General features: G+C 29.7%; 1 protein-coding gene across 1 annotated transcript in view; it reads left to right on the top strand.

Moving 5' to 3' along the window:
• The window catches only part of LOC129975219 (neurogenic locus notch homolog protein 1-like), a gene marked incomplete in the record, with an annotated part of 118,297 nt that overhangs the window by 91,962 nt on the left and 7,325 nt on the right, over positions 1-19,010 (top strand). The window contains 9 exon segments of the mRNA XM_056088216.1: positions 3,985-4,083; positions 4,184-4,246; positions 7,589-7,693; positions 10,161-10,259; positions 10,364-10,432; positions 11,403-11,507; positions 14,314-14,412; positions 14,524-14,598; positions 17,131-17,235. Of these exon segments, the coding sequence (XP_055944191.1) occupies positions 3,985-4,083; positions 4,184-4,246; positions 7,589-7,693; positions 10,161-10,259; positions 10,364-10,432; positions 11,403-11,507; positions 14,314-14,412; positions 14,524-14,598; positions 17,131-17,235 (819 nt within the window).

The following is a 19,010-nucleotide window of genomic DNA, read 5'->3' as shown; positions in this document are numbered from 1 at the left end:
CACACTAATAAAAGTGCATGTCTTAATACTTCTACTTTCAATTTTATTCCTTTCTGATAGTTAATCTCTTCTGCTTTTCATAATTTATTATTTTAATTTATAATTGTTAGATTAGAAAATATAAAGCTTTAGAAAGAAAAAAACTTTCAGATAAAAATCTTCTGAAATTCGTTGCATCTCATATTGCATCAACATTAAATAAAATTAAACCAATATGTAATAATTAAATTCTGAAGATATTACACATCATAAGGTAACGGGCGCACATGCAAAAAAAAAAAATACAAAATGAAAAATATTTGGAGTGAATTTCCGAAAACAGAGTTGGAAATAGGGAAGAAGTGAAATTTCAAATAAATGCTTCTAAGGTATTTGTTGGGATGAAGCGAGGGGACTATTTTTCTCGCGTAGGATTACGCTGTGTGATTACGCTTCTGGCTCATCCCGGCGCATTCCCCACGCGAACTGCTTAACGTGATGCTGTGTGCGTAACCGTCAATACCTGTGTTCTTTTCTTTTCGTTTTCTTTGTCTAATAAATGTTCTGCCTTCAAGAACCATGCTGAGATTTATTGAAAAGTAACAACAGTATTATTGTCTGCGAAAACGAAATATTTTTATTTATAATCTCCGTGATAAATTCTTTTTATGCTGACGAGTTATTTATGCATTATGGCGATTGATGACATAGAGACACAAGGAGTGATAAAGATTTTGTTCAAAACACATTCGTATGGGTTTCTTATGGAGCTTTTGCCTCTTTTTTTATTGTATCGCCTAACGGCAAATATTGTCTGATATCAACTTATTCGAGAATTCAAACCAGTCCTAGAAACATGCATTGGCAGCATGAGTATAATTTAATCCTTTCGCGACGGAATGCGCAAACGTGTGCTTACCGCTGAGGCCAACAGTCTCTTTCGCGAGTGTCTGTCCAGGGCCAGAAGGTTTTTTGCTATTAAGCCTAAATCCATGAAATTACCAAAATATCAAAGCGTTGTTTAATAATGTTCTGTAATATATTATAGAATCATTATCACTACTATACGAATCTGTTTCTGAATCGATATCTAAAATATTTTGCATCATTGCTGCTATTTCATGCTCAGTTAAACACTTTCAAAGCTTCGACATTCTAACGGTAAAAAGACAAAAATTCGTCTACAAGATATAATTTTGCACTAAAAATTGGACTCCAAACCGAAATACCCAACGCTGCAGTGAAAATAAAACGCCTCTGCTTATTATAAACAAATATCACGTGGTTAAATTAAAGAAGGTCATAAAGCATGCCGATGCCATTCGGAAACATTCCTTTTCTCATATATAATCAAGAAGCGCGTGTATGTGAATCCTGCACCTGACATTTCGAGTAGCAGGTAAAATCTACATGCATATGAAACCATGTGGGCATACAATGCCATCTTGTGCCGAAAGTTACAGTTTTTAAAAAGTTCCAGGACACTGACACAAATGTGTGGTGGCCGAGGGTGAACGAAAAAACGCTCAATGAAATGAGTTTGTAGTGAATAGCTTATAATCCAGTTAACAGCTACGCTACACGAGTATATTCTTTTGTATCCTGGTCATGTTACTGGACTGAGAACCACAAGGTCCCAGGTTCTATCCTCTCGCATTCACATATCGCTACAATGGTGACCTTGGACGATGAACCTTCAACCTTCGCACAGCTGTTGTGGTGCCATCTACCCACAGCAAACCAAAGTCGTCAGACTCACTTGACGCAGCAACAGCATCAGCACCCACCCACACACACTCGCCATAACGCTTGGCTCTACTCAAATGGGTACAGACGCATTAGAATCAACAGCTAAATACATCACCACTCAACAGCCATATATATCGTTCGTCTTACCTCCGACTCACTGTCTGTAGTGAATAGCTTATAAGCTAGTTAACAGCTACGCTGCACGAGCATATGCTTTTGTATCATGGTCACGTTACTGGACTGCGAACCACAAGGTCCCAGGTTCTATCCTCGCTCATTTCAATCCCCTACAAGTTCGTTTCTTGCTGGTACGTAACAGTCGATGCGAAAGGGTTAAGCGTTTAAGCCACTTTTGATCTTTATTAGGGATTTGAGAAGGATAGAAGACCCCTGGGACATGATGTTAACTCTTGGCTATTGTCTCTTATTAACATGAAATTGCTCATATATTAAGCATCACTTGTAATGTGATTAGATGTGGCAAATAAATAATTTTAAAATCTCCTCTAAAAAGTTCTACAGGCAGACCGTTGGACCTACATCTACTAAATTTGGATGTTACTCTTTAGATAATATGTGCTCATTAAGAAGGCGGAGGCGGTATTAGAATTTTATTATTATTATTATTATTGAAATTTTCACTTTTCTTCTCAACAACTTCAAAATTACTATAACATTTAATAATTTATTTATTTTTTGAATTTTAAATTCAGAAATAAACATTTGATTTTCAGTTATACAAATTTTGTCTCATTGAAGCTTTTGATTTGAGTTTAATATTTTTTTAATATTATTAAATATGCTTTACAATAAAAAATTTAATTGCATTCATATAAATGCGCTTAGTGGCCGTGTTTTAAGTGCGTTTTACAGTTGCTGTGGTAAAAAATTAATTTTTAATAATATAAAAACAAATGATTCAAACGTCAAACATCACCAAGCTGTGATATTTCGTATTATGTAGGTAGCACAGTATATTGCTCAAAATTATGCAATATTATATTGTATTATATTATTCAATATTAAACATTGTACAGTATTGCGAATATTGTCAGTACTGTACAACACATGTGTACTACGTTAGTAGAAACTCATAATTTTTAGGATATTAAACAATATTTACAATATTGTAATATATTGAATATTAAAATATATTATTGCACAAATATTTTCCACTAGCTGTGATATCTGGATGTTAAAAAAGTGTATGTAACAACACATTTTCTTATGCTAATAGCCTTATCAAAGAGATATTTGTATAGTTTTTCTACGTGATATAGCTTTCCCTTGATATAGTTTTAAATAAGTAGTCTCACTTTTTTCTCAACATTTTCTGAATTAATATATACTAAATCAATTTGTTAAAAAAATTTTAAATTCAAAAATAAAATTTTGATACTTAATTATACAAATTTTGTTTTGGCGAACCTTTTGATTTGATTTTAATATTTTTAAATATTAGTAAATATCCCTCAGAATAAAAATTTTAATTTCATTCATATAAATGGCTTTGTTGCTATGTTTAATAGGTTTTTATGGGCATGTTACAGTTACTGTAGTAAAAAAAGCAATTTTTAATAATATGAGAACAAATGATTCAAGTGTGAAACATCATCAAGCTTTGAAATTTCGTATTACTTAGACAACACGGCATTTTGCACAAAATTATGCGATATTTCATTATAGTATTCAATATTCAACATGGTACTGTGAATATTGTCAGTATTGTATAATACATGTGCTATATGAGTAGAAACATATGATTTTTATTAGCTTTCAAAAATGGTGCGATTGTTCTAAAGTTTTGCTTCTTATGCTATGCCCTAGCAGCACACATATTTTGTACAATATTGCATGATATTAAACAATATTTACAACATTGTAAAACATTGAATGTTATAATGTTTTATTGCACAATAGTGTCCACTAGCTATACTATCTGGATATTAGAATATTATCTAAGACAACTTATTTTTATATGCTAAAAAGGGATGTTTGTATAGTCTTTCTAAGTGATGTAGCTTTAAAAAAAATAGTCTCTTATTGACAATAGTAATGCAAACATTTTCTCATGTTTTTTTTTAATTTTATTTCTCATATTAAAATATGATTCCCTTTGGGTTAGGCTTATTAAAATTTATATAAGATTCTCAGATTTGAATGAAGTTTCCCAAAATTTGCAATTAATAAAGTTTATAATATTATTTGAGGAGATTTTTTTTTAAAGAAATAACATTTTCTTTTTTTTACTTCCAGAATGCAACTGCGGGCCTCATGGTTCCTGTAAATTTGTAAATGATCAAAAGAAATGTAGTTGCGCACCTTTTACTGTTGAAATGAATGGAGTCTGTGTAGGTAAGAAAAAAAATCAAAAGATGTTGATAGAAATAATTTTTTTAAAAAAAATTTTTAAATTTGACATTTAATAGACAAATGGAATGATTTTTTTCGTTAGATGTAGGCACAACCGATTCCATCCGTACGTCTACAATGATCAGTACGGCTTCAACAGTCAGGGGTAAGATTCAGAATAATTTATTCTTTTAATAAATACTTTCGTTACAAGTTCACGAAAGTAAATTCTTTAACAAAATCATGCAAGACTAAAAACTTTTTGTATGGCGATTCAATGTTCTTGTAAAATTCCACAGAATAGTCAATATCTGATTGGAAAAAGAACTGCACCTTCCTCATGTGCTCATTTCATATTTCGCATTAATGCCAATGAAGGAAAGGCTGACGATATACTAAACTTTCTGCATCCAAAGACAGGATATATTATTTTAAACTTACCTATTAAAGAAAATGGAACTAGGAAAGCAAAATTTATTGTAATAATACCTATTTACAGGTAATACTAAAATCATGACTAAAGTTTTGTAAGGCATGCATAAACAAAATCTTTTTATAATTCATCTAGGGAAGTCCAAACACAGAGGTAGATAGCTATTCATAGCTCTGTGCTAGTGAATGAAAGCAGATATTTTTTAGAGAAATAAAGGAGCTGTTTATTAAAGAAATTTGCGATGAATTAAAAGAGCATGAAAGATACATCTCATAAACTTTAAAATATGAATCAATCATTAATAGGTAGAACAACTCACTATAACGAATTTCTCCGTCTAGAATTGTATGAAAGGCACATTGAATGGAAAAAACACACAAAAAAAATTCATCATAAACAGATAAATTTACTGTAAAAAAATCCTTATCTAATGACGCACAATGACATCATTTACTTATGACACTTAGGATTACTTAGGACTAAACAATTCATTTCTGTAAAACAAAAAGCAGGTTATAATGAGTTGTGGCACTCACAAGGTTTATACAAAGATTTTAGAATTGTCCATACTATAAAGTTTTTGTAATTCTTTTACCTTTTTATATTAGCAGATTTTGTAGTGTTTCTGCTTGTACTCGATAGTGCAATAGCATTGTTATAAAAATGGGTTGTTAATCTTTCCTTCACTATTTCACACCTTTCTATTTTAAAATCACCCTGTATAGGGAAGGTACGACGCACTCTTCTATGAGATTGATAGAAGCACCTCTAATGTTAATAGCAATAGCCTCTAATGTTAACAACAAAAGTACTGAGCATCGGGGATACTGTGTTTAGCTAATATATTTATTAAAAGCTTTGATGCAGGTAGAGGATGCCAAAATATCAGATTTTATAATGAAAAGAGAGCAGGGGTGGTTTCAAGGAAGGGTCTAGGGAACCTCCATCTCTCCCTTGTAGAGGATGATGAACCTATAGTCGGGGAAAAAAATATCTAGTGGAAGAAGTTTTCTTCAAAAAAAAAATTTTTGTGATTCTCTTCCTATTAGCAATTTTCATTTATTTCACCAGAGGTATTAAGAGATTTAGTGTGAACAATTTCCTGGACATTATTAAGCATAAAAAACTTGTTGCCACTGTCACCAACATTTCTATAAAAAAAAAGAAAATGTCTATATTTTTCGTCCATAATTCTGAAACAAATGATAGGATTAAAAAATCATTTTGGAGATTATGTTTCGTGCTTTCGCAAGCAAGGAAGATGCATCTATTTCGAAAACAGTATTATACCAGCAACAGTACAAATCTCGAGTTGCTGACACATTTTAAGAAAGGAATATACTAATAAGATTTGTATATACTCTATCAATGGACGTGCATGGATACTTTCGTTGATAGAATTAGTATTATCATCAGAAACGCTGACCACTTTTCTTTATGCATGTCTAAGTCTATTGCAATTTATAAAGACACGTAGTATATTTATATTGCTGCTGAAGTATATTTTAAAGATATATGGATTTTAAAAGATAGTCGGGATCCTATACATGATCTTTTTGATTTCGGGAGTAGGAGAATATGTGGATAGTTTAGGTCTTATCTTTCGGTTATCCTTGCAACAGTGCATCTACTTTAAATGCATTTCACATCCGGCTGATCTGGTTAATTCTTTTATCAAGACTGCATCGTCTGAAATCATGCCTAGTGACAAAGTTTTTACTTACTCTAAAATGTCTTGAGTTAAAAAAAAAATCATTTATTTCACCAGAGGAAGTAAAGGAAAAAAGTGGAAAGATTTGGAAAGTTTACCCCAATCATACATAGAAGTTAGAAGTCCTGAGCGATATGATCAATACAAAAATAAACTTACCAGAAAACAGCAAACGATTCTCTCGCCCCATTTATTAATGGACACATCAATGCATTTGATTTCCAACAAGACTGAAAGCTTTTGTAGTGATCGTAGCGCCATCTTTCATTCATGTCATTCTAAAGCGCTACCTATCTACTTTCCCTAATACAATCTATGTTAATACTTCGCCCGGGGAATTCCCGTTCTATGTATACGTGCGCTAAGCAGTGATAATGCCATTTGTATAAAGCTCATCTGATACCCCCTTTCCACAATCTTGATTATTTTGGTTTTGCCAAAGTAGACGTTTTAAAGGAACCGATTTTATTCATCGATTTTTTTGGAATTTTTTTAAATTCGCAGAGATTAGCAAAGCTGGTATCTAGGTTAATAACAACAATAGCAACATCTTTGGATGAAATTTCAAATTATTAAAAACAATATGCAATAAAAACAAAAAAAACAATATATATTAAAAACAATATTAAAAACAAATTTAAAATGAACTTTAAAGCTTCGTGATCTTTGGCGTTATAGTACCAAATCAAATTTGTGTCCTATATTAAGAAATCTTTATAAAACGGCGGAAAAAGCTGAATTCGATAATGGAAATTACAACTATGACACTAGAGAATGTAATTTTCTTCGAGAATAAAAACTCAGCTAGGAAGATGAACCTAGACTGTTGCATATTGCTTCTTTGACAGAGATACAATTATGTACGTTGTGTTTTCCATATTCCAGCGTTGTTAGTATTCCTGAATTCTTTGATAATTATCGAACAATTGTTTTTGAATACTAGTCTATAAAATGTTGTTAATGCCTCTCACCCTACAGCCCAGTAGATACCTGAATACATTAATTTGCTGACCCTTACTCCTCCATTAGAAGAAAGACATGCCTTTTCTTCATTAATCACATTTTATTACTGGAAGTACTTTCCTCCATATTTTTTTCTATATATACGAATTTCCCAAAGCGTTTGAAAATGTCATATATAAAACTTAAACACAATTCATCTCATACATAAAACACTTTTTGTATATCTTGTTAACAAGTGGCAGACTTATTTCCAACGTCTTTTTTATTATATTTGTTCTACAGCACAGGCATTTTGTATTTACTTTTTTATATAAAGTATTATAAAATTCATTTCAAATTTTAGATAACAGAAATTCTTATTTGTATGAAATTATAGATTCATTTTGTCACTAATATTTCAGATTGTACCTGTGGTCATACTACAAAAACCTGTCGCTATAACGTGCTTGGCGAAAAGGAATGCACTTGTTATCCTGGATATGCTGTAAATCAAGGCTATTGCGAAGGTTCTTAAGCCTCTTTTTAAATAATTTTCAAATAGATGTTTCAGTAAATTTATTTATTGAATTTCTTATTGGACTGCTGATAAATGCTGCGCCGGTTTTGTGAAAGGATTCACTTCATTTTTTAAAAGTGCCATAGACAGGACAGAATAATAATCACAAAGATCTATTTATTTTCAGGGTGAAAACTATAGGTTTCAAATCTCACATTTATTACACCAAATTCAATGAAGAATATTGGCTTTAAGAGCCTTCTTCATTGGAAGAAACCTATCTCATTTATTTGTGTCACTCTCCTAAGATATTTCTCCTAGATATTTAAACAATTTCACCAGACAATTTACCGGATTAAATCTTTGCGGACCAATGAGAGTAAATCCAAAACTCCAGTTACACTGAATTTTTTCCTGAAGCAAATTCAAAAGTTCAGTATGAGGCTTTGTTAAACAGCCTTGTTACACTTTTTTATTTAGTGCTTCTGCAGCTGTTAAAGTCACGAAGTCTTCTTCTGGCGCCTCAATGTAAGCTATAATGGACAGTTTCACCTACATCATCCATTCCGTTTATTAACAACAGAGCAGCATTAATTATTGCCATTATTCAAGAATTCCTATTTCTTCTCAAAATTAACCAAAATCCAGAAATCTGATTTCTTGGACATTAAATTAACGCATCTGAGTACCCAAAATCGCCGGGATTGATATTATAGAGTCAACTCCTTTCGTATCTTTGAGGAAGAATATACTTTTAGAATGAAAAATCTGATTACACGTAAAACTAATTTGTGATAGTTTTAAATTCCGGACATTGCTATTATTGGAAAGAAACTGGTATAAATCTCAAGTACTTAATAAATATTAAAGGTTCTTTAAAGAGATGGGTAGATTTAAGTACAATATGTGAATAAGACAAAAAAAAATATTGTTAAAGATGCATCAACAACAACAAAAAAAAAACATGCATTGATTCCTTAATGAAAACAAATGAATTCAAAATAAAAAATTAATTTTTAATATTTTAGCAGGCAAGGTTTGAATTTGTTTCAAGAAGCAATATCTGGTATTCATAAATTATTACATTTTAAATAATTACATTTAAATAAATTACATAAATACATACTTATATTACATTACATAAATTACATTTTAAAGAAATTATCTTACATATAAATTTAACCTTTAATAGTTATGAATTTGTACTAGTTAATAATCATTTCCAACTTATGACAAAGCAACTCATAATTTTTTATATTCGTTACATGTTTAAATGCATTGACCCTGCGTTTTTGTTAGCCCCTAGTAGTCCGGGCAACGTCGATTTGGTATTCAATCTCTTTCCATGTACATTTCACTAATAATTTCACTATATCATGTTTAAATGCAATGAGAATATATGCCTTCAAGTCCTGTATGTCTATGATCTCTGGTTCGTACGCCAAGCCTGAATGACTGGTTCGGGCTTCAGCTGAGGAATGACTGGTTCGGGCTGAGATCGAAAGCTTCGTTTTATTTGGATATCGCAGTCTATCTCTTTGAACCAGCTACACAATGATTTTTTTTCCCTATGTGATCCATATTTTTCTTTAAACCTGCCTCAATTGGGGAAAAAAAACCCTTCAAGAATTATCCTTTTATACGCTCAAATTAACCTGCTATTATCTTTTATAATTTTGAAGCTACTCAAATCTGAATATGTAAAATTTATTTATGAATTTAAAGTTTATGCGTGGCTTCCACTGCCTGAAACTTTTCCATATCAATAGATTCCTTTGTTTCGAAATAAAATCTACTATTATTGTAATCATCATCAGTTATGTCTTCTCAATATCGTTTTTACCTTCGATATGTATAAATATATATTAATAAAACAAAAAAAATTTAATAAACAACCTTTAATAACGTACTAAGGAATGAAAAATATTCTTCTTTAAAAAATTTATTAATCAATACAAAAATATTTAAAGAAATAATTTACTCTAAAACCACAAGAGATACTCTACATAATGAAAGAGCGTTAATCTTATTATCATAATCAAATTAAATTTTAAATGAATTTTGAAGACTTTATATCTAAAAATATTCAATTGTATCTTAATTTACTTTACAATATTATTTAGAATATTATTTTCGGAAATTCTCCTTTCAGACCTTAAATAACTTTTTAACTTCAAGTTTTCACTAAGGCAACAAAATGAATTTTAAAACAACATATTTAAATAAAAATCATTCCCGAATTTTTGTTATATAATTTTAATGTGTTATATAATTTTAATAACAATAAAAATTTTTAATCGGTTTTTTTTATGTGCTTCAAATTGATGTTTTCAAAAGTAGGATAAAAAATCTAAATAAAATTTGTTTACTTAACGATGTATAAATTTCTGAAACATAAAAGTGTAATTTTTATTGAGAAAACGAAATTACGTATTTTCATTCTTCATGAATTTTGCTCGAATTGCTTTTGATTATAGAATGCAATTGTGGACCCTACGGTTCGTGTAGTTTCGAATATGGCAGAAAAAGATGCAACTGCAAATCATCTACTGTCGAAAAGCATGGATTGTGCGTTGGTAAGAGAATAATTACCTTTCTTATATAAATTTTATATTTTTCTACGTAAAATGTCAGAAAATTTTGAACATTTTTATTAACTATCAGATTTGATAATTTTTAGTAGTAGAATCTACTACCACGGAGAAGGTAACCACTCGAATGCCTACAACTCTCCCTCCCACTACACGAAGTAAGTATTACAATATTTAAAATTCCATACACTTTTGAATTTTTAAAGAAAAAATCTACGAAAACTTGCACCTTATATTAGCTAACATTTATGAGATATTTTTTTTAACTCAACTATTATAATTTGTTGTCTTTTGGTTTCAAGGGATCTGCAAAATATGTTGCTTTCTTGGAGCATGACTTTCATTCATTATCTATATTCTATTCCGCTCATTATCTATAGTACATTTCTGATGCATGATAATTGTTCATTAACTTCTCAAAAGGTCCATTTACCTTCAATTTATTACATAAAAATCACTTAATAGCTAGTTTTTTTTTAAGTAGTCAACTTTACCATCAATTTGATGCATGGCAATCATTCATTATTTTGCTCCTGTTTCGGCAATCGCAACATGTCAATCATTCATTATCTAGACCTTCCTCTGTCTCAATAAACACTCTATAGTATAGACAAAATAAGTCGGGAATATCGAATAGACAAAACTTGGAAAGGAAATATACTTAAAATAAGGTTATTTAACATATGGATAATGAAAAAAATGTATTTTACAGAAAACTTCAAAACAATTTCCACGTTAATAATGTTTGCCACGTTTCCAACAAGGCAAATTATTTGTTGATCGATAGAATTTTTGTGTTGAAATTGTCGCCATTCTTGCCTTGTCTTTGCACAAATTCAAGTTACCACTTACAATTATTAAATTTTGTATCATTTATTTTGAATAAAGACTGATTTACTTTAATTAAACATAAATTTGCAACACTGGACTTCTAACGAAAACTAATATAATTTTTTTTTCTTGTATAAAAGGTTTGCATCAACTGAGCTTTCAACAGCTAATTTGACATTTCATAATTACCTTTTGCTACAAATATATTTTATGTTATCAGTACTTGAAATTTTAATTGTAAGAAAAATTTTAATGAATGTTTTGTGGCAGTTAATAGATAGATCTTTAATTTTTCAGGTTGTTCTTGTGGAGAAAACTCAAAATCGTGCACCTATAACTGGGATGAGGAGAAAATATGCGAGTGCTTTCCTGGATATGCTGTAAAGGATGATTATTGCTTCGGTACTGGATTTTAATTCTTAAAAAGGGGATTAAGAAATTATATGTCTTCTCAATATTATCAGAAATTCACAATTATTCATTAATTGTATGCAGTTATATAAGCGGAAACGATCTACTGTCCAAATTCATGTGTACAACACTTTACTTATAATGAAATGATCAATACTGACGCTGTAAAAAAATTAGGGAATCAGTTATATAAGGTTTTGATTTTGTTTTCAATTCCACAACTGCGCACATTTGTAGTGCAAATTCTAACCTCTATCCCTGCTAACCTTGAAAGTGAGTGTATATGTGTGTGTGTCATTTCTCCGTATTATTCGCAACATTAAAATCTATACTTATAAATAAAGCTCAAAGTGTGTGTGTGTGTGTGTGTGTGTGTGTGTGTGTGTGTGTGTGTGTGTGTGTGTGTGTGTGTGTGTGTGTGTGTGTGTTGGCGCACTATAGGCCAGGTCATTTGACATACAGCTACCACATTTGGTACATGTAGACCTTAGAGGTCGGAAATGTGCACCTGGGGACCCTTTTTTGAATTTTTAATTAGAATTTTAATTATTAATTAAAAACTAACTTTCCCGCCAAAAAAATCTTCCATTTTCCCCACCGCCAAATGAGTAAGGCTTCAGTTTTTTTTTTTCTCCCAACAGTAATGAGGCTAGGGTTAAGATTTTTCATCCGATTATTTCAAACGATTCTGTTTATTTTCTTAACGTTTTATGCATTTAAAATCAAACATTGTTAATTAATGCATGTTTCAGATTTATTCTGAAGTACTTTTGAATTAAAATAACACAGATTAAAGGAAATTAAAAATGTCTAATCTGCATAGCGTTACCCCAACTGGCGTAGAAAAATTCACGCATTTGCGTTACCGTAACTGGCGAAGAAAATTCACGCATGCGCATTGTGTTCTGATTGTTGACATGGCAACCATTATCAACGGATGATTTAAATTATTTTTAGGTTAGTTGCATGCTTTTGTAAGTAAATTTTATTTATGTTAGTTATATATTTTTTGTATATGCTTATAGTTTTAAGTACATCGTTTTTAAGTAGTTTTTTTTAACCTGTTTTCAATGATTGAAATTATTTTTAGGTTAGTTGCACTCTTTTGTAATTAAATTGTATTTATGTTAGTTATATATTTTTTTGTATATGCTTATAGTTTTAAGTACATCGTTTTTTAAGTAGTTTTTTAAACCTGTTTCCGACCGATTATTTTAAACGATTCATTTTATTTTCTTAGTGTTTGATGCATTTAAAATTAAATATTGTTAATTAATCGATCTGTTCATGATGAATCTGAGAAAATGTTGTTGATAAATTCTTGAGATATTACATAAATTAAGAAAGATATTCTTTAGTGCCCATAAAGTTTAAACGCTCAGTGAATCTGTTATCAGTAATCATATTATTAAAAAAAATGCTTTGTTTCAGTAAAAAATATTATTATATTAATTGCATATTAATCATTTACACTTTAATTTAAAGCATAAATTCTACTGGAGGTAACAGAAAATTAGAGAGATACATATTACGTTATGACTGAAAACCTTTATAATATTATGAGTGAATTATATGACTCTCAAAATTTGAAGTTTTAAAATATTTTGATGAAGAATCTATTAAAGTTGGAATTGCGTAAAATATTTAATGGTACGACCGGAGTTTAACCCTCTGCTTGGCGAAATTTTCAAAAATCGCCAACAACGGTCTTGCGAAATGTTCAAAAGCAAAGGAGCAGATGTTCAATTATAGTGCATAATAAAGATTGCCAGCTTTGGCACGTTATCTCAACTTGGCGAAGAAGGGGGTTAAACTCCGGTTTAACCTATTTAATTATTAAAATTTAAACGAACATTAAGATTGGCGAACCGGCTGGTCGCCAAAGGTGGCTAGTTAAAAAATAAAAACAAAATTTTCAATGATACTAATTTTATCTCAGGGAAATTTTTTATTTCATTTTAATATTTTTTAAATATAATTAAATATTTTTTATAATAAAAACGTTAGTCATTGCTGTTATATAAATGAGCTTTGTAGCAGAGTTTAGTAACTTTTTTAATCGCATGTTACTGTCGCTGTAGTAAAAAGTTATTTTTTAATAATAATATTTTTTTTTTAATTATTCAAATGTGAAACATTATCAAGCTGCGATATTTCGTATTACTTAGGTAGCACGTCACTTTGCACAAGTTATGCCATATTACATTATATTATTCAATGCTGCAAATATTATCAATATTGTACAATAAATGTGTGCTACATAGATAGAAATTCTTATCTTTTAAATTTTACATTAATTTTCAAAAATGGTGTGATAGTGCTAAGGTTGTGCTTCTTATGCTATGTCCTAGCAGCATATATATATATTTTTTGTACAATATTGTACGATGTAAACAATATTTACAGTATTGTAAAATAGTAAATATTCTTAGACAAAGTTGTCCACTAGCTATGCTATCTGGATATTAGAATAGTGACTGGGACATATAATTTTTTTATGCTAACAACCCCATCAACGATATGTTTATATGATTTTTCTGCATTATATAGCATTTTTCTTGATGTAGCATTAAAAAAAATCAAACGATCAAGTATTTTCCTATTTCTTTTATATTAGATGTTTTTATATTAAAATTTATTTCTAATTGGATAGGAGTTAGTAAGACATTTGTAAAACTTTCAAACATGAATAGAGCTTCAGAAAATTTGTAATTGTTGAGATTTTGGGAATTAAATATTATTTAATGATATTTTTTAAAAAATAATAATTTTTAACATTTTTTATTTTTATTTTTAGAATGCAACTGCGGACCTTACGGCTCTTGTAAATTTGTAAATGATCGAAAGAAATGTAGTTGCGCACCTTTTACTGTTGAAATGAATGGAGTTTGCGTAGGTAAGAAAAAATACAGGAATTTTTATAGAAATATTTCATTTTCAAAACTAATGGAAAAATTTATACATTTTTCAAAATTTAATTGAAAAAACGGAATCATTTTTTCCTTAGATGTAGACACTACTTCATCAAGGGGAACAACCGATTCCACCAGTACGTCGACAGTGGTCTCTTCAACAGTACGGGGTAAGATTCAGGACAATTGATTCTTTTAATACATTTTCATGAAAATAATTTCTTTAAAAATTCATTCATGACGAGAAACTAATATTTTTTTGTGCGGCAATTGTACGGCGATTTATGTTTTTGTGAAATTCCACAGAATATTGTATCCCAGATTGGAAAAAGAATTTTACCTTGCTTGTATATTCATTTCATATTCAGGCGACGATATACAAAATATTTAAACTTATTTAATAAAGATGAATGGCATTAGGGAAGTCGAATTTGTAGTAATAATATCTATTTACAGGCTATCCTAAAATCTTTAAATTTATGTCAATCTCGTCAAAATTTAAAGTTATGTCAGACATGCATAAACTAGCTCTTTTTACAATAGAAATACCAAGGTAAATAGCTATTTGTAGCTCTCTGCTGATCAATTAAATGATCTGCTTGGTCGTGAAAGGTGCTAACAAATTAGTATAAAAACATCTCATACAACAAACATTGCAATATGATTGAATTTACAATCATGTGAAAATCTTTGACGCGTAGTACAGTTATTCGAAATGAAATGCTTTGTATAGAATCGTAAGCGCAGCAATGATATATTGAGGAACAAACTTTTTTTTCTCTATAGGATTGTATGAGCAGAGAGACACATTGAGGTACGAATAAACAAAAAAAATTAGACATGAAAAAACAAATTTGCTGTTAAAAAAAACATTTTTCTACTATGTTATGATAGAGCAACTGGTACATATCTTTATAACAAAATATTGAGCTGTATGAGCAAAATACCGAGTTCATTAACCTCAAGTAAAATGAGTATACCCTCATGTAGTGGATAATGAACTTTAGTGCTCCCAAAGCTTGTCCAATGATTTTAGTATTTCCTATGCTGTGAACATTGTGTGATGCTCTTAGCTTTTTTCTTTAACTGAGGATTCTGTAATGGTTCTGATTTGAATTCGATATTACAATTGCACTTTTGTAAAAACGGATTGATAATCTTTCCTTTAATTTTCCATATTTATTTTAAAATCACCCTGTGTAGTGAAGGTACAACGCCCTCTCCTCCGAGGCTGATCGCAGCGCCTCTAATGTTAATAGTAAGATAAAATAGTTGAAAAAGTATGGTGTATCCTGAATATTCTGTGTAGTCAAAGTATCTATCAAAACCATGCATGCAAGTAGAGGATACCGAAAAATCAGATATGATGAAAAGTGATCAGTGTGGCTCCTCTGAAGAGATATCTGGGATACCCTCCCTCTCCCCCCCCCCAGCCCTGTCATTGGAGCATAGGTAACACATGCAGAAGAGTTTTTAATTTAATTTTATTTAATACTAGCCGCCTTTGGCGACCAGCCGGTTAGCCAATCTTAATGTTCGTTAAAATTTTAATAATTAAATATTTTATGCAATTCCTACTTTAATAGCTTCTTCATCAAAATATTTTAAAACTTCAAATTTTGATAGTCATATAATTCACTCATAATATTATAAACGCCTTCAGTCATAACGTAATATGTATCTCTCTAATTTTCTGTTAGTTCCCGTAGAATTTATACTATAAATTAAAGTGGAAAGGATTAATCTGCAATTAATATAATAATATTTTTTACTGAAACAAAGTATTTTTTTGTAATATGATTACTGAAAACAGTCACTGAGCATTTATACCTTATGGGCACTAAAGAATATCTTTCCTAATTTATGTAATATTTAAAGAATTTGTCAACAAAATATTCTCAGATTCATCATGAACAGAACGATTCATTAACAATGTTTAATTTTAAATGCATAAAACACTAAGAAAATAAAACGAATCGTTTAAAATAATCGGTCGAAAACAGGTTAAAAAAAACTACTTAAAAAATGATGTACTTAAAACTATAAGCGTATACAAAAATATATATAACTAACATAAATACAATTTAATTACAAAAACATGCAACTAACCTAAAAATAATTCAAATCATCCGTTGGTATGTAAATGTGTGAGTTTTTCTACTCCAGTTGGGGTAACGCTATGCAGATTAGAAATTTTTAATTTCCTTTATTCTGTTTTATTTTAATTCAAAAGTACTTAAGAATGAATCTGAAACACGGATTAATTAACAATGTTTACTTTTAAATGCATAAAACATTAAGAAAATAAATAGAATCGTTTCAAATAATCAGCCGAAAAATCTTAAGCCTAGTCTCATGACTGTTGGGAAAAAAAACTAAAGTTGTACTCATTTGGCGGTGGGGAAAATAAAGATTTTTTTGGCGGGAAAGTTAGTTTTTAATTAATAATTAAAATTCTAATTAAAAATTCAAAAAAAGGGCTATCCTATCTTTTAAGTTAGATCAAACTGCACACGGTGTGCAAATTTGATTAAAATCGGTTAAGTAGTTTAGGAGTCCATCGCGGACAAGCAACGTGACACATAATTTATATATATTAAGATAATAAGTTTTTAATACAAGTAATGAAATATTCTTGGTCCAGTGCTCAAAAAGATTACATTTAAATGCTTTACAATAATTCGTTTGCTGTTCTTTTATAGAGTGCGATTGCGGCATAAACGCGCGGTCCTGTTTCTACAGAAGGAATGGAGATAAAGTATGCAATTGTGATTTTGGATACATTGAAATGAACGGATATTGTTCAGGTAAATAAACGCTAATCTCTTTAAATAAACATCACAGAAAAATTTTGATGTGATAATGCATCGTTTCAGCTTTAAACAACTTTACTGAACTCATATATATTGACAAAATAAGTTTCAGGTTTTCAAATTATGAGCTTAGTATAGTTTACAATGTTAGATAAAAATATGCATGCAGAGAATTTAAAAACTAGGAAGTCGTTGAGATCTCTAATAAAGGAAAACATAACAAAAATAATCGTTAGATTAAACGCAGTTTCAGCATATTTAAATCCTGATGATATTTTTCTCAAAATTTTAACTGGTAGTAATGAAAACAGTTTTTATTTTAAAATTTCTTGTACAGTCGTCAACAAAAAAAAAGAGGGGGACAACTCTGTAACTTTTTTATTTATTGTCACAGCTTCCTAAAATGGGTGTCGATGGAAATGACTCGAAGGGACAGGTTTATTCCACCCGATCAATTGATTTACCGAGTTAATTAACATGGTTAATTAACTATCTCAAAATTTTTCCATCACGGAAATCGAGATTTTTAGCTCAATAGATTTATCAGCTTATAATTAATCTCTCAATAAAATTTCATAAAATTCTTATGATAATTTATGATAAGTTATAGGGTTTTGAATAATGACTCTCCTAATTTTAACCCTTTCTAGGGCCGTGGGAAGTATGCTTCCCACCAAATTTATCAATCTTTGTATGAAATTATGTAGGTTGGCATACGTTCTGACACATTTTTTTAGTAAGTCAGAAACTTAGATGCTTCAGTTCTTTATCTCAGACAAAATGATGTCTTGATTTCTTACTTAATTATTAATGAACCAAATTAATTAATGAATCAAATTAAATTTATCTAATAAGCTAAATGACTCCCTTTTCTTATTCTAATTTCAAGCCTAAAAATATTTTAACATAATATGACTAAAAAAAATGGTCCTTTAAAGGGTTAAATGAAATTTATGCACTTTCGACAGCATATTGTAAACTATTATATACATTTTTTTTTTCAAAACTTTTTTCGCTAAGTTATAATTTTTCATTAAATCGCGAAATAAACGCATAAATAATAAAAAATGTAATATTTTTAAATATAAAGATGAAAAAAAATGAATAATGACATAGTAAAACTTTACATGGGTAAATGCTAAATGTCTGAATTCATAAAATTATGTCTGAAATATAGATAGTTTTTGAAATTTAGAGAAAAATTGTAATATTCCCACAATCGATTTGCAACGCCCACTTTTTGAGAGACCTTATATTAAGTTTATTTGCATTTAAGGATCTACTATTTGTGAAATACGAGCTTTGATGGCCTGTCGTTGGCTAAATAATAAATCCATTTTCAGTTCAGACTATTTTAATTTAACATAAATTTTGCTTTATTTTGAAAATATTATTTTTTTTCATTCAGATGTATAAGATTTATAGTTTTTAATGTTACAAATTTCTTTTTCGAGGAAAAAATAATTATATCTCTTAATTACGATTATAAGTAAGGAAGTATTAAATAAATTCCCTTCTCTTAAAAATCACTGACAATTTCATTGGCTTAAAATGTTTTTAAGGATGCCAATCTCACTCATCAGCGATTTTTTTTAATGTATTCATCTGCCATAAAAAAAAATTAATTTTAATTTCTTAAGGCGGGATTAAATAACGAAGCTGAATAGTGAAGTGATTGAAAAAGTAAGAAGTATGCTATAATATTAAAAATAAATAAAATATTTATAATTTGAAAAATCATGCTCAAAGTAAGGATAAATCTGAATGGT

The sequence above is a fragment of the Argiope bruennichi genome, chromosome 7 (genome assembly GCF_947563725.1).
Source record: "Argiope bruennichi chromosome 7, qqArgBrue1.1, whole genome shotgun sequence".
Taxonomy (NCBI): Eukaryota; Metazoa; Arthropoda; class Arachnida; order Araneae; family Araneidae; genus Argiope; species Argiope bruennichi.
The sequence above is the reverse complement of the archived record's forward strand: the minus strand, read 5'-3'. Positions and strand labels throughout refer to the sequence as shown.